General features: G+C 40.4%; 1 protein-coding gene across 3 annotated transcripts in view; it reads right to left on the bottom strand.

The window, feature by feature from the left end:
- Positions 1-163: 163 nt before the first annotated feature.
- Positions 164-17,441, bottom strand: part of hivep2a (HIVEP zinc finger 2a) — a 126,860-nt gene continuing 109,582 nt past the window's right edge. For all 3 annotated transcript variants that reach the window (XM_023267747.3, XM_035947031.2, XM_023267748.3), the window contains 6 exons: positions 11,709-11,884; positions 10,796-10,897; positions 7,104-7,980; positions 5,715-5,823; positions 4,201-4,320; positions 164-3,280 (listed from right to left, as the gene is read on the bottom strand). In XM_023267747.3, the coding sequence (XP_023123515.2) occupies positions 2,585-3,280; positions 4,201-4,320; positions 5,715-5,823; positions 7,104-7,980; positions 10,796-10,897; positions 11,709-11,884 (2,080 nt within the window). In that variant the 3' untranslated portion in view covers positions 164-2,584. The remainder of the gene's footprint in view (positions 3,281-4,200; positions 4,321-5,714; positions 5,824-7,103; positions 7,981-10,795; positions 10,898-11,708; positions 11,885-17,441) is intronic.

Below are 17,441 nucleotides of genomic sequence, written 5' to 3'. Positions count from 1 at the left end.
AATGTTATCTTCATTGAAAAAAAACGTTTTTCTTTCAAAAATAAGGACATTTCTAAGTGACCCTAAACTTTTGAACGGTGGTGTCGTTCATTTCAAAATACTGCACGGTGTGACTTTGAAGACTTAAATATATTATCCTTGGTAAAACACAGACACACACAAGTTATTCTATTCATATTTATTTGAAAACAACAATCCATTTCTTCCACTTCTACTGCGATTCCTTGTTGCAACTGGGGTCATACATGATATTCGTATTAATTCCACAGAACACCATCACAAAAGTTACCCTTTTATATGCACGTTTACCTTTTTTTTGTCCTTTTTTGTATTGTTGTCATTTCTATACAATGACTTGTGCTTTGATATCTTCAGAAAGAGAGAAATAGTTTTTTTAAAGACATCATTGTCGTCATGATAAGTGTACATAACAGAGGGAGGATTGAAATAGAAAAAAGTCGTAAGAGGAGGATATACTGGTCGAATACACACCGATACAGAATACAGAGATACACACTCACATTGCAGCCTGCCCGACTCAGCCCGAAACTGTCAAAAAGAGAAAAGAGTTGTGTCACCAAAATCACCACAGCTGCTCCCTTCTTCCCCTGATTTTAGGATTTTAAGGTACGCTATTGTTGCCTTGCAACAAATACACTCCCTGCCGGTGAGCAGAGTTTTGGCTAAATATTGCTTAGCTACAAAAGGGATGTTCAGAAATGGCGGAGGGAATACAGAAGGGCCAAAAAAGCAGTGCAGAAAGCCTCGATGTCACAACTGTCAAATGTATAATTATTATTAATATTATTCGGTCATTTTCAGACAGCTTTAGGGTTCAGAGTGCAGAGCAGTTCCCCTCTTGAACCCTTGAATCTCAATCAAAATTCGCTGCAAAAAAAAAAAAAAAACAAAAACTGATCAGAGTGCTGGGACTTCCATAGAAGAAATATAAGGTGCATTTGTCAGGAAGTTTGGTGTATGTTTTTGTATAGGTGTCCCCAGAAATAAAGCCATTAAATAAGTTGTGGGTTGATTGCCATGGCAACAATGTGCATCAATGCCAAAAAAAATGTGTTTAGGGGGAGATGACTGAATATTTACACGGACTGGAATGTTTTCCCCATTTAGCTATCTGATGGAAGAAATAAAACAAAACATCTTTGTTTATTCAGTAATGTGGAGCTACCGTTCCTCAAGATGAATCTCGAATGCAGGTGGATGTTGGGGCGGAGTATGGGGTTCGCGTGAAGGGGGCGGAGTTAAAAGCCAACATTGAAGCAAAATGCCATGGAGCCAGAAGGCATGTTCATTCATTTAATGCTGAGAGCAGGTCTGTGCCTTGTAAAAATCGAAACAAAAAAAACCCAAGAAATAATACCACGAAAGTAAGTAAAAAAACAGGAAAAATCACAACCAGGGACAGGCAAAGAGTAGCAGAGAAAATGTACAAGCAAACTACCATAACCTTAATGTGAATGTCATTCTAAATGTTAAGTGCAGATAGATAGATAGATAGATAGATAGATAGATAGATAGATAGATAGATAGATAGATAGATAGATTCTATATACTGTATGTATTCATATGCTGGGTAAATATTCTGGTAAATCTTCTATGTGTATATACTTCCAAGTAGAGGGGGCTCACTTAGACGTATATAAATAGGTCTAACATATAAAGCCATATTACAGTGTACATATCCTCGCCCTAATGTAAGCGATAGCAAAAAACCCATGCTTTACATAGAAAAAGGCATCCACGACATTTAAGAAAAAATGTACAATTTATGAAACATGGTAACAATAATAAATAGTATTATAGAATTGCTGCTGTACACAAAAAAGCCATTTTTAAAATTTCACTCATATAAAAATATGTTTTAGTGCAACCGTACGTAATAGTAATATCCATAACTTCACATCGCTTGTCGAGACTTTTAAGGTGTCTGAAAAAAACAACAACAAAAAAAAAAAGAAATGCAGGAGTTGGGGGAAGAAGAAAGGGGGAGGAAGAGGGAGATTGCATTTATTACAAAGCTGATACGCAAAACATGATAGTATTGTACTGTATTTACATTTACCTTCCTGCTTTTGTTTGCTTATAAGAATATAAGCAAAAAAAAAAAAAACTGATTAAAGAAAAGGCACACACGTAGCTGTCCAATTTTTTTTTCTTTTTTGACGTACCGTTTAAAACTGGAGTCCTTTTTTATTTTGGTCGGGCTCGTGTTGGTGGGAGTTACCGTACATGTGTATGCAAATCCTCTTTAAATAAGAAAGTCTCTGATAGGAGGCCCTGGTTAAAACAGGCATGCTGTACACATACATTAAAACTGCAGAGGTCCGTTTCAGTTAGTTTTTTTGACTAGAGCTGTTCTTCTTTGTATGCATTGTGTTTATGTGTGAGAGAGAGAGTGTGTCTGTGTGTGTGTGCGTCAGCTGAATTAGAAGAAATGTGTGTGTGTAAAGTGTGCAAACGTCGTTTTCTTCTCTCTCTGTTGCACTTCATCCCTTCCTATTATCCAAAAACAACAACAAAAAAAGACATCCATGGTTTCTCCTCCTCTTGTTCTCCTTCTGCAGCACTATGACACGTCCTTGCTTCTTTTTGTGCTTTCTGCCTCCCTGTCTCTCTCTGGCTTAAGAGGTTTGGATGAGGCTGGAGGCTGTAGAGTGTCACATCCAGGGCTGGGAGGGTGAGGAGAGGAGGAGGAGGAGTGAGGGGAGGCAGGGATGGATGGGTGGGGAGGCCTGAGCTCCAGGCCGCTAAAGTGCTGAATCCCGGGACCTTGAGGAGGAGACGGTGACGGGTGGGCAGACGGCGGAGACCGCTGATGGGAGTCGGGTGCTGAAGGTGAGGAGGAGGAATAAGGAGCTCTGCCTCCTCCTCCTCCTCCTCCTCCTCCTCCTCTCTCGGCGTTCTCCTCGGAGTCGATGCAGAGGGAGGCGATGGCCTTGGTGCAGGTGTGGATGCTCTCCTCCTGCTCCTTCTCCCGCCTCACTCCTCCTCCCTCCTTCTCCTGTGAGGACCGCTGAGGTGACGTAGATTCCCTCACCCTCTCTGTTACTACTCCTCTTCGTCCCCGACTCTCGGGGAAGGAGGTGAAATGTGGGGAGGTGGCCTCACCGGTGGTGGAGTCCTCCGACGTGCTCTTCTGCAGCGACAGGCGGGAGGCCACCTGCTGCGCCCCCTGCTGGGCCAGAGGGGTGGTGACGGACGTGGGGACGGAGTGTACCATCTGGATCCCTCCGATGGGGATCATCGGGAAAGGTGAACGCACCTGAGGGGAAAATAAAACACACGTCAGTGAGACACACTGTTCAGCTGGGTCACATGATCCCTCATTAACAAGAACACACTCCTCAGTCCCACATACACTGCCCTGCTGCCCTTAATACTCACTGGAGCACTCGATATGTGTTAGTCCGCCACTGAAAATAGTCCCTAATAATGATTCATTTACTCCTATGTGAGAAAACGTTTGCTCCATCAGCAGTTTTATGAAATTATCAAAGCTTCCCTAAAAAATTAGACTGGATCTTTGTGACCTGTTTTCAAAGACTCACAATTTCAGTCGTAACCAGTGGACTTAGAGGGACTGTTTCTGTCTTTTTTTGGAATTTGACACTTGAAATTTAACTTATAATGATGACAAAACAAAACTGTGAAAGTAGTGTAATACATTTAAATCATGCTGAATATATTTTATGCCACTTTCACGTCTGTATTTATTTTGCTGGGTTTCTTTTATTGTGTCATTTTAGTCGAACTCATCTGCCAGAATATTTTGAGGTATTTAAAGTATTTTCATCGCATTGTAAGTGTATTTCTAGAACATATTTGTATTTTTTCTTTTTTTTTTAACAAAATCCTTCCAACATCAAAAAATATAAAACAGTCAGTAAATTACCTTTAGAATAAAAAATATTATACAGAAAATGAAAAATTTCAAAAAGACATATATATATATATATATATATATATATATATATATATATACACACACACACACACACACAATAATATAAATTTTAGAAAATAATTTAGAACATCATAAATGTGCTAAATGTAAAAAATTCAAGCTAGTTATGTAAAAAATATTAAAAGTAATTTGTTTTTAATAGAATACATTAAACGAATATAGAAATAAAATCTGATTTACAAGATTAAAAAAATGAAAAAATTACAAAACTGAAATACCTGGAGTTGTGAATGGAGTGGAAGGTGACTGAACAAGACTTGGTGGGGAGGGCTGGATTGGTTGCCACGGCTACCACCCTTGTCCCGTTCCCCTGGCGACAGTGAATCTGGACAATGGTCCTACAAAGACAATCGAAAGTGAAGTTAAAAACATGCTGCTATCTGTGAATGTAATCGTGAACCAATGAGTTGATGTGAAATGTTTTTCTTTCACAGAAAATCAAACTGATAAATTGTCTTCCAACAGTTACATTTGGAGAGACGAACCCACAACATCAATACACACACATTATTGGTCAGTGCTAGTCACAATAAACACAAATTTGAGGCTTTGTGATAGAAAACCAGATCTCATGTAACAAAATAAACCAATAAAACTTGATGGCAAGTGTAAAAACAGAAATGTGTGGTGGTGCTGGACAGCAGGTAATATAAAAAAGAAAACAAATAGAAGCATTAAGGCTCAGTCAAATGTCTTACAGACGAATGAATAATGGTTGTTCAAACATGACTGTGTTATTTGAGGAGCGGTCAGTTATCCAAGCAGAGTCGCTCTCACTCTCTGCTTTGTTTAAGTGGGACCAGCAGCAGGAGCCCGAGTTTGAAGAAGGGCCCTTAAGAAGGAAAACAGCCCCGTTATTAACCACATTGCCACCAACCAAGATCCCATTTCCACCAACCCAGCAGCCCTATCTTTAATCATCCCTCTCTCCAACACTCTCAGTCTATCTGACTCTCTCTGTATTCCCTCATCCTCTCTGAATGTTTCTGCTTTGTCGGCCAGACGTTCTCCTCTCTCTGCTTCGTCTCCGTCAGTTTCTCTCTTTGTGTCTTATTTCCTTCGTCTTTTTCCTCCTCTTTCTTTGGGTTTTCCACATGAAAGTCACAAACCGAACGCCCATCTTCAGAAAATCAGTTGACTCCATAAATGTTAATGTTGCCTATTGGTATTCTTTAACGAGGCAAATGTTTCTGACAAAGCCTTCAATTATTTTTAATGTATTGAGTCATAAAGAGAAATGCAGTCCTGCTAACAAGGATGCTAAAAATTCCCCTCAGCTTGCCAAAGTGTTCTGCTGCCACACCTAATAAAAACGATCTAAACTTAAGGCAAAATGCAAAACTTAAAGTGTAGTCAGTGAGGGCTTTGTTCAGAGAAACCAGGATTAACTGCTGCTGAATTATTACCATGTTTACAGTAAACTTAACCCTGTGAAACAAACAGGAGCACCCAGACAACTGAACAGGTAAAGAGCTCCCTCCAAAGTTAAAAATTCACTGCCTGCTATAAAGCCAAATAACCCGAACACATTTAACCTTCAGTGTATAACAAACATCAAGTTAACATTCCACCTCCAGTGTGGATGTGAAACTAACAAGTGTACAAAAGCCGAAACTTCAGCAAACTAAAAGAAGATTAAGACAAAGGTTGGAAGAACATACAAAACAGAGACAAAATTATTTCACAATTAGAACATCAAGTGATAAATGAGTGGACTTGATCAGACTCTTACCGTCTCCATTTCTGCGCTGGCTCTGCGACGTCCCAGAGGGCCGAACTCTCCCTGACCCAACACTCCAGTCTGATGACTCGGCCTCAGGCCTCGAGCTCCACTCTGCTGGCTGCTCGTCACACACAAGCAGAAATATCACATTAAATCCTCACCAAGAGTGAAAAGTTCATCTGTTCAACTTTATTTCTTCACAAAAAGAGACGCCTGTAAGTTCAACTGAATAAGTTTTGCTGTTTGAGGGGATATGATGAGGGAAAGCTGCCTTACTGTTGCTCTGAGGGGAAGTACCAGAATAAAAGTGAAACTACTTTTGTTTTATTTTGATTGTTGAGACTTGATTTTACCCTCAGCACCTGCATAAAAAGGCTAAACAGTATGAAAATTATTAGTGATATTAGATATGATAATTAGTGCAAAAGACATATTCATTCTAAAATGTGCTCCGGTGTAGCTGCTCCTTTCTATCTATAAACAGCATTCTGTGGTTTCGAGCGGCGTCCCACCATCCAGGCTTTAGTATTAGCCTATCAACCCTGAAGGATAAAGTTTGAAAAGTTTTATTTAAACATATCTAAAGCTTAAATAAACACTGACATTTCAATAAAGTTCTGTGGTGGAGTTTGTGCTATTGTGTAAAATTCGACACCAGGATTTTCATTTTTTTTCTGAAAATATGTATCGTTCATAAATATCAGTCAACGGTTGCCCTCAATACTTATAATTGGAATCAGACCTAATGAACTATACAGGTTGTTTTCATTTTGTTGGTTAAAATGCATCAAACAGAGGTGACGGGAATCCTTGAAATTAGGGGTGCCCCAATCAAGTTGTTTTTCGCTGCTGATCTGATCTGAATCATTGAATATTTAGTATCTGCCGATATTTTTCCAAGATAAGACATATTTGAAGTATCGTAGATTAGTTGCAGTACCTGGTTGCACCACCAAATGGAGCTTTTTACTGTCTAATACTGTAGCGACCAGAGGAGAAGGGCACGTCTATGTTGGCAAGCAGAAAGCTTTGTGGAGGTTTAGCTAGTAAAAGAGCACCATGACAGAGACTTCTTTGAGGTTTAATGACCTCATGGTGGACAATAGTCATTTAATAAAACTGGAATAAAAGAAGACAAAGACTTCAAATCCTAGTGGAACATGTGATAACTGTGTCTGCAATATTTTTTGTTGCTTTTGCATAGCAAGTGATGTAAAGAAAGACCTGGACATAGCCTTATGCCAAAACTGATTAGATTGTCATGATTATCTCTGACTGCGATTGGGTTCAGGACATGCCTTTTTGATATGGAACAATCACCTGAAAATGGACCCAAAATTAGGGTAACACTGAGGTAACTATCTCACAGAAGTACCCTTGTTTCTTCTTCAAGCTCACCTTTGGTGGTGCAGGTGTTGGTGGAGCCCTCTGCGAGGAGACACCGGACGGATCATCCCCCTGTGGCGGCCTCGTGGTGAAAGATCACGCTTGAAGTCCCTCCCTGCCGGAGACGTGGGCCGAGAGAGAGGGGAGAGCAGAAAGAGGTGTCCCCTTCTGGGCGAAAGGTCTCGCCGGTATCCCCCTGCTGCTCCGAGGTCCCTTTTAGGGGAGATGTGACGGAGCGGAGAGATATCCCGCCGGGGTGAGAGGCGTCCAGCACGGGGCGAGAGGTCCCGACGTGGGGAGAGGTAACGGCGGGATGAGGGTGAGGAGGATGGGGAGATGGGGGATGGACAGCCGGAGTGGTCCAACCCGGGTGAGGACAGGCGGGAGGAGGGGGAGGAGAGGTCTGGAGAGGGGACTGGGAGGTCTTCATCCATGGAGGAGGAGGAGGAGGGTGGAACCAGCAGCCTGCTAGCCAGCGGTCGCTGCTGTCCTCGCTGGTAGTCGGTCTGAGAGCGATCCCTGGCGGCCGGGTCGCTGGGCGGAGCTTGCGGCGTGATCTGGATACTGGGCACAGTGGTGAAGTAGCCAAACAGAGGCGGCTTGTTGCTGTTTCCCAGGAGGTCAGAGTGATGAGAAAGGTGAGGCGCAGGGTGGGAAGAGGCCACGGCTGTGATGGACATGGAGGGCAGGCCGTAAGGCTGAGGGCTGGTGGAGCGCGAACGAGTCTTCGGGGTGGAGTCACCGTCGTAGTCATCCTCTTCATCGTCTTCATCATCCACCTCATCACCATCTTCCTCACCGCCCTCAGAATCGTCAGCGTCTGAGAACTGGTGCTCCATGGCACCTCTGGAAGTCTTCTCAGAGGATCTCTGACCTTCCTCTCCGACATCTTATAGAGAAAACAGAGGAAAGGAATGAAGAGAAGGAAGAGGAAGAAGGGAAAGTAGAAGAAAAAATAAGGCATGAAAGGAATAAGAAAAGAAAGAAAAGGAGAAAAGAGGAGGTGTGAGTGGGAGAGGTAAAATGAGAAAGAAGGAATAATGAAGACAGGAGAAGAAGACAAAATGAGAGGAGACAGGAGAAGCAAAAATAAAGGAAGCAAATGAAAAATGAAAGAAGAGCAGAGAGATGAGTGGAGAGAGAAAATGGTTTGTATTAATGTGTGGTAACAGAGAGAGTTTAGACCACTGAAACCTCATTCCCACCAGCTCAAAACAATAAAACTTAAAACACAATAAAACTCAGTTATTTGAGACAAAACCCTCGACACGTCGGTTTTTCTGCTGGACTTCAGCCAAATGTTGGAAAGGTCTGATTGTGCAGTAGCTGCAAAGCTACTGCTGGCAGGTAACCAACACTTTGAATCTGACTTTATTATTAAAATGCCTGCAGATTGGCCAATAATGGAATAACACTGAAAACATAGTGAGTCCTGGGAATTTAGAAGTTGGTTTGTTTTTGCCACTTTTCAAAGTGTGGAAGTTGACAGAGATGCACACTGTACCAGACCTGTTCTGATTAATTTTATTTGGTTCACCTCCAAACGCAGAGAAGCAGCAGCAGCTTGGAGTTAATAAACTGTATTTAGGCAGCCGCTACGGGCGGAAATCAGATCCACTAACACTGCACTACTTTTCCAGTTAGTCTCTTATATACAACAGTTTTTTCACAAACCACCAATGTTTATGTCTCAGTGACTCACTGACTAAATTTCTGTAGCTCTCTCTTTCCCAAAAAACCCTACGCATGTGTGGGATCGTGTCCCAATTAAATTCCAGGCCAAAACACACACCAGGGGTCAACTGAAGTAAAATTTAATTTGGCGGTCTACATGGTGGGAAATTACCACCAGCCACCAGTCCCATACTGGTAAAATATGACGGTAATGACTGACAGCAGTGATCTTATACAAGCCAGCCGTGATTTCTACACCTGCTTAAGTGGTTCCAACCTTTTTACTTGCTGTTTCTCAGGAGCCCTGCAGCATATTACGTTAGGTGTTGGCCATTTAGAAGATGCTCTTAATTAGACAACAGAGGTGTTTATTCGAAGTCTCACAGATCATCTAGAAAACATTAGCTGCTTAACAGTAAAAACACATTATGGCGGACCATTCCTGCCAGAGAAATTGAATAAATGAACAGAAGAAAAATCACAGATGACGACCAGTAGGCTGTAAAAAATCTTCATTTTGATTTGCTCATGTCTGTGAGATTATATGCAATATGTTCTTAAAATGACTGAGATGCAGCTGCATAACAATAATCATAAATTCATAAGTAATGGTGTGGAGAGAAAGTGAAAATCATTACATACAGAATTATAAATATAATATGGTGTCTAATTGCATAACAAGACAAGTGCTTGTGGCAGCTGTAGGACTTTAGAGGCTATGAAGTCCAAAAATTCTAAATTTAACTGACTAGCAAAGAAAAAGAAAAAAAAAGAAAATAATGAAGCATCTTAATTTGCTAATAATTAATTACAAAGTTTGCAAAAAGTTTTGTTACAGTCAACAGCTGCCCAATATTTCATCCAATTACTTACAATCTGACAATAATTGTTACATTAGATTGTTTTATGGTGAACAAATTCAATATAAAGACCAAAACCAACAACATCGGCTATTCATATTTTTATTGGTCACGAAGACACAGTTTTATCTGAAAAAGTAATTTCCAAGAGTAGCTGTAGTTTATATACATGAGTAAGTAGTGCATTTGATCAGCATTTGGTGAGTTTCTGTATCATTAGAATGGTGCACTGGAAAATATACTACAGTGTGTGTGGTCATGTTCACGAAGGATCGTGTCATTCAGTGCAACAGCGAGGCTCACTCATGTTTTTATTAGTTTTAGGACAACAGAGGAGCTCTGTGGCACAGAGGGATAACATTTATGAGGCTTTGGGCACAGAGATAATACTTGTTAGTCGGATTCATTTATTGTTAGTTTTGGTTTTCATGGGATTTGATGATAAAAAGAGATGTAGCAACAACAAACAACTAAAAACTCAGTTGTTGTTCCTGGCAAAAACTCTAAAGAATATAAAAAAATAATCCCTCTAATTTCCATCTTCATTATCAAGGCATCAGAGGATTAACGAGACACCGAATCCTGCTCATCTGTTCAAAAACTGTCACAGCCTCGAGAGGCAGCTGACGAGAATTTATTATTTGTGAATATTTCATGGGAAATCATGTTCATCCCTCTCAGCCTACAACATCTTCCCCGGTAATAATTTTCAGATTATTTCCATATCAGCTGATTAATGGGATGGCAGAATGCTCGGCTTAATCTCGTGAACCCTGTCAAACGTGATCATCAGCTAATACATTTGTAGCTGTTTCAGAGTAAGTGACGGAAAAAGAAAATCGCTTCAGGAGATTTTCACGGGAATATTTTAATGTAATGAGAGACACCAAATGGTGAACAGATTTTTTTGTCCTCCCCTTGTTTTTTAAAGGTAGCTTGTGCGTCAAGTGTGGTTGTTCAACACGAGTCCTGGCTGTCAGGATGAGCTCTGCTTTCCATTACGCTAATTGTCGCTGCACGCCCGCAGCGAGCCAAAGACGCTGCAGGCAGCACTCAACAAGATCAGGATGTCACTGCAGCTCCTGGAGTGTCTGCGAGTGTGTGTGCGTGTGTGTGTGTGTGTGTGTGTGTGTGTGTGTGCGTTTGTGGGCTCTTGTGTGCTTTTCCTACCTCCTTCATCTGCCTCCGTGTCCTCAACCGAAGACATGGAGACTCCCAGATCCAGACACTTTTTCATATGAGCCTTAGACTTCATGTGCTTCGTCAGGTTTCCTGTAAGACACACACACGCACACACACACACACACAAACACACCCACAGACACACACACACACACACACACACAGGCACACACAAACACCATTTAATGACCCTTCGACTAGTCTTACTGGAAACTAGAGCTTGTTTGGCTGCATAAACACGAGAGTGTAACAGAAAGAGGCTGAAATGGAAATAGAAGCAGTGGAAGAAAGAGCGAGACCACAAAATTACAATTTACAAATTATATATAATTTATACATAATGTAATTTAATGACAAAATTGCTCAACCTGGTCTGAACTCAATGTCAGATACACATACTTTGCACACAGGTTTGCAAATCTATCAGGCAGATAATGGCTTTTTTTATTAAGGATCAGATATCAGCTCGTCAGCATCTTTAGCCTCTGATATGATGGAGGTTCCTGTCTGACCACAGCTGCAGCAAACAGCCTGTCTGCATGTTTTATTCATTCATTTAGCTGCTTAGTTCTTCATTTTAGGATTTCATTCTTCAGCCTAGTAACGAAAAGCTCCAATGTTGAGTTTTCCTGATAAAAATCTGCTTCAAGAGGCTGCTAACACCTGGAAAAATGTGATTATGCATGTGTTCCATATGTCTCAGTGGATTGTGTTGGATGAAATTATTATCGAGAAGCTTTTTCCTTGTCAAAGAGTTAATTCATGAGATAATTGCGGCGTTTTAAATATGTACAACATCTAGTGGTCACTGTAGTGTTGAACTAAAGGCCTTGGAAAGTCTGTGTGTTCTTTGGATTCAGAGACAGATAAGTAAATAAAATAAGACAATAAATGAACCTACCTTTTGTTTTGAATGCAAAGTTGCAGAACTTGCAGACGTATGGTCGGACGTCAGTGTGTGTTCGGATGTGTTTCTTCAGCATGCTGGGTTTCTTGCAGCGGATGCCGCACTCTTCGCAGATGTATTTCCCTCGACCGCGACCACGAACGTAAACATAGTCCTCATTGGATTTATACCTGGCAGACAGAAAAAGAAACAGTGTGGTGTTGTCATGTTGTATATTTGCTTCTTTACCACTGTAATATAGGAACACGTTTTTTCATAAATCAACGTGTCTGAACAATTAATTGAGTTCAAATCAAACCATGATGTGAAATAGTGCTAGTAGTAAATAGCAGAAATTTATATTATTATAATTTATATACGGTTTGCTTTGCATCAGAACCAGGGTTAACCTTTCATGTCCCTGGTTTTATACATTCATGTCAACCTCTGTCTATTACACAGTGAATGCTGAATTGAAGCTTGAATTTAAAAAAAAATGCCTTAAATTTGATCTTAATTGCAATACCAGCCAGAAAAATTACACTTAGATGTCTTTCTCACAATGTTCCTGAATGATATGAACAAATCAGAACAATTATTTATTTAAATTTTAATTTATCTTTGACCAGAAAAGACTAAAAAATTTCAGAATAACTCAAAAAGCTGTAAAAAAAAAAATGTCCTTTTTAAAGACTGTCACACACAAAAGCATTTGTAATATTGCCAGTTACCCAGCAAATGAGGTATGATTTAATCATGTCACAGTTGTTCCTTCTTCATTATTCCCTTTTTAATAAAGATAAATACTGTACATCTGCAGTCTAACACTGTTCTGCAACTACTTTACAGCCAGCTTGGATTCAATTGACCACACTTTATTTTTCCCTAAGGGGCAGTCAGTTTGTACATAATAAACACACACAGATTGAGACATAAAGCAAATTCCTTTGCAAATGCTGGTAGTAAAACTTTTACATAAAAAGATAATATATATATGCTGCTACTTTCTCTGTAGGATACTTCACTGGTTGTCATAGAAACTCTCTTTGGCTCTCTGTCCTCCACAGAGAGGTCAGAGGTGAAGGTCTGCAGGCCTGCAGCTTGTAGAGATTCACTGTCACGCTCGAGGACACAGACGCTTGCTGACACAGAGGTTCTGCTTAAATAGGGCTGAAATCAGGTTTTCTCTGCTCAAATGCAGCTGTGAGCATCAGAGAGAGAAAATCCTGAGAGGGTCCGGAGAGCGTGACATCAATGTGGATGCAACACACACAGTCCGACCACAGCATGTAACTGCTTCCCACGGCCTGAGCAACTTCAGCAACAAAATGCTGATTAAAAACAAGACAGGGACATCAATCAGGAACAACTCTGCCAGACTGTGCCAGCAGGTGATAAACAAAATGTTCTGCAGTGGTGCTTGTGGGTCCAAAAAATGTGCTGAGCTTCACTGTTTCGTCAAAGACCGATGTTATATTTGATGCATCTAAGATCAGATATATCATAGTTGCAGGTTGGACGAGATGGGCAGGAGTTTAAAAATGTTTCTTAAGTAAAAAACACTTAATTGTGCAAGTGTTTGTTTTATTATTTGATTGCAAAAATATAAATTGACACAGTGAAGTTAATTCCCACACAACAGTCAAGAGGTGCAGCAAAGCCCAAGAGCTACAAATAAAACCTGACTGTTATTGAAGGTTTTAGAGTGATACAACACTGATAAAATACAGCATATTAGCTATATTGTTTTTTTCATATAAACTTTATAGAATAATGTGATTTTGTGTCATAGTAACATTGTTTCTGTTCCCCATTCCTCATGTGTCTCTGTTTTCTCTCACTGCCCTTCGTCTCTTGTTTGTCCTCTGTATGTTTAGTTCAGAAAGTGACCAAATCAGTTTCCTATACAGTGTTTCACAGCTTCAGTGGAGGTGAGGAGCTCAGACATCCAGAGGAAACTCCTGTGCTCCAAAATAGCCAGCGGAGGTGTTTCAGGCATTGATTAGGATGCCTCCAGAGGGCTGTACTTTGGAGGTTTTCTGGACAAATGAAACTGAGAGGAGACCCCAGAGGGATTATATATCTCATCTGGCCTGGGAACGCCTTGGGATTCCCCAGGAAGAGCTGGAAAGTGTCGCTGAGAAGCGGGACATCTAGAATAACCTACTTAGCCTGCTGCCACCACAACAAGTAAGTTTAAGAAAACAGAAGGCTGGATGGATGTTTTGCTCCCAGTCTAATCTGAAGCTTCCTAGTGACTCAGCTTCCAGTCTCCTCTAGTCGTCTCCTCGCCAGCTCACTCCCACTATCAAGCTAAAGCCTGCAAACCACCGGACCTGATGCCACGTTCCTCTCCTCTGTCTCAAAATGGTCAGTCAGCCATCCAGCAAGCCACAGGCCGCACTCAGAACAACCAGCCATCAAGTGCCAGACACTGGAAGATTGCTTTGCCAGCCACCCAACAGAAACGTCCTCTTCACCTCCAGATTCAAACCCCAGGTTTCCGTCTCCATTACAAAAACTGCTAAACTGTGCAGTCGAGTCTGTGTGCTGCATCTGGATCCCGAAAAAAACCAATAGCCATAAGACTTTGGCATTTTTACAGTTCAGTTTTTATATGTTATGTATTAGCTGTTATATGCACAGATAATGATACGGCCGTAGTAAACTGCAATCGGGTAATTTTGGCCATGGCCATGTATCATTAGAGTCTCAAGATGATTCACAGAATGTATTTTGATATCAGGAAAGTAGAAAACACATGTGTACTATCTAAGATTCTAATCAGTTTTTCTTTTCTTTACTTTTTCTGTGAATTTACTGGATTAGAAAAGTACTCGATTCAAAGAAGGGGAAAAAAAACGCGTTTAGTTGACCCGATCATACCCCAGTGAGATGTGCAATCTTTTTTTGTTTCAAGCTAAAATGGGAAACAATGCAACATTCCACCTCTGATTTTGGTGTTCATCCTCCTCATGCTGCTCCTTCTTTTCTAAAGAAAAAAAAGACAACCACAGTCCTCTAAGCAGTCCCACTTATTCTTTTACAAGACTTAAAAAAAAAACAACACATCACTGTTAGACGCGATTTTCTATCCCACATGAGGCTTTGAGTGAAACAGCGGACACTTGGCAGCAGGATCAGTGCTTGTCTGCAAGAGTCTGTCTGTCATGGAGGGAAATTACCACCAACCACCAGTCAGATGCTGGTAAATTTTGTCTGTCTTTGCTCCACCACAGAAGCATCACATTTAGGTTACTTTTTATGTGCCAAAGAGAAAGAAAACATTTTTTTATTTTATTTATTTTTTTTGTCTTTGTGGAGAAGCAGTGAAAACGGCGGCTGAACTGTGAAGTTTCCTGTCCTTTTCTGCAGCGGCTAGAGGAGAAGGTAATGAGTAGCTCAGGGCCTCATATGTTAAAGGAGGTCAGATATCAGGTACATCAAACAATCCGTCTGCATCGGCGAGGGGGAATATGTCTTTCAACTGCACGGCGGACTGGGAAATACCTCTGAACGCTTGTCTGGGTCGAGATGTTTACACAGCTGCGGCCAGTTATGAAAATGAATTATGATGATTATTTTGTTTTATTTTGTTTTATTCACAGCACACGGTAAGATCATGATGGAGATTTGCTTTCAAAACCACTGAAACTTTCAAGTGACGGGGACATAAAGCCAGTAATGGATTTGTTTTCTTTGCCAAAACTTGCACTTTATGGATTTATTGATTTTCTTTTTCTTTTTTCTTTTTACAGGATTTAGTACGTGGAGTTTTGTTCGTCTGTTTACTCACGACTTGTACGCATACTGGTCATGTAGGTGGATGTGTGTGTCTCCTCCTGTATACCCAGCTTGTATGCTTTTATCCACTTATTGCTCCTAAAGTGTCCTTTGGGGACAAGAGAGAATTACTTCACTGTCTGCTGCATTTAATAACTCCCCGTAAGTGTGTGTATGTGTGTGAGGATATATTTGCATGTTATTGTGTGTCTCTGCACCATCTGTTCCATTCAGTAACCTTGGCCTTACTGGCTCTACTGTAGACTATAAAACATTATGATACTGAAGGAATGTCTCTCTCTACAGGGGTTTCTAGCTTAAACTCCCTCATATAGGCTTTATTTGTCCATTGAATCTACACTTTAATTCTAATCCTGGTACTTTCTATGTGGAAAATGAGCTTTATGTGACTTTACTGACAACATGATAAATAATAAAGGATCTTTTTGGCTTCTTTGCTCCCAAATAAAACCTTTTATTTACTCAAAATCCATATCAAACCTCAGGGTTCCCATGTGACGATAAAAAATCTCTTCCTATTCAGGTGGAAAATGATCTCTCCACGCTCCAGTTATCTAAGAGTAGAGCTGGAAATCAGGTAATTATTTTCAATAACTTTGAGGACCATAACAGACTACAAATCTCTCTTTGTTTAACAAAAGAGGCCAAACTTTTCAAATGTTAATTGCTGTCTAATTAGAAGCAGGTGTATATGCTATATACATAGGCTGATCTGAGCATGCATTCAATAGCTTTAGGTACTTTTCAAACTGGAGACATGAGCATATTCCATTACTTTCTGCAACCACACCTGCTGTACAGAAACAATACCTAACGTGTGTCGGTTTGCATTGATTTGCAGCCCATTGTCACAAAAATGTAATATTCACATTGGTAGCATACTATTTTTTAGAAAAAAGACTGCAAAATTGTGCTATGCTTCTGTTTTTTTTAGGGTCTATTGTTGGGGCAGAACTTTGTGGACAACTAGAGCTTTGTGTTTAGCATCTGAATGGGCGTATTTTAAGCCAAATCATGATCTTTTTCTAAACTTAACCAAGTAGTTTTGTTACTTAAACGAAACCTAACAGCTACTGAAAACAGGAGAGACAGCAACTGAAAATGAAAGTATACAGTGACTAAAAAGCCTTTTCCTGGTTGACTTCTAACATAAACTATAATCTTTTCCTAAACATGACCAAGTAGTTTTACTACTTCAATTTAACTGAGAGGGTTTGCAGGATAAACAAAAGCAAAAGAGTGACTGAAAACAGTGATTAAAAACAATGACTTCAAAACAACAACTTAAAACATAAAAAATGCCTGCAAAAGAAAATAAACAGCGTTTAAACACCATGGACAATAGTCCCATACTGGACTCAAGCCTAAGTGTCCTGGGTTAAAGCCCTGTGATCGATGCGTCTTTCAGCCCTCAAGCCTCCTTATATGGATTTAGTTGCTCTTTTTAATGCGCAGTTAAAGAAATTCGGACATCACATGATGCAGAGGCAGGCCAATAGAAAAGTCTAGGCTGGAAAATACACAAGATTCTCACGATTTTACATTTTTTATTATGGAACTAATACATTTTTGCTCACTTGAACAATGAAGCTTTTGCACATTTTGATGTCAGACTGGATTGTGATTTGATTAAACTGAGCTGTCTTTGGGAAAACAATCTGTATGACGGCAACAGAAACAAATAATAAAAGTTTGAAAATTAGATTTTGACATGGCATTAGTAATGCAGGGCCCTGTTAGGTGATATGGTGCTTTAGTAGTGCTGAGGTGAACCTGTGGCTTTTTGCCCAGTTAGTAAGCCTTGCAGTTCAAACACCAGAAATTATTGTTTGTTCTCCTCCCTGTGTGGACGATCCCAATGGAGGCGTTTTCCATGATCCTCAGTGCCATGCCATGTCTCCCTACAGTCCGTGGTGAGAGTGTGTGTGTGTGTGTGTGTGTGTG

This window comes from Amphiprion ocellaris, chromosome 12, assembly GCF_022539595.1.
Source record: "Amphiprion ocellaris isolate individual 3 ecotype Okinawa chromosome 12, ASM2253959v1, whole genome shotgun sequence".
NCBI classification, from domain to species: domain Eukaryota; kingdom Metazoa; phylum Chordata; class Actinopteri; family Pomacentridae; genus Amphiprion; species Amphiprion ocellaris.
Note: the sequence above shows the minus strand (reverse complement) of the source record. Positions and strands in the feature narration are given on the sequence as shown.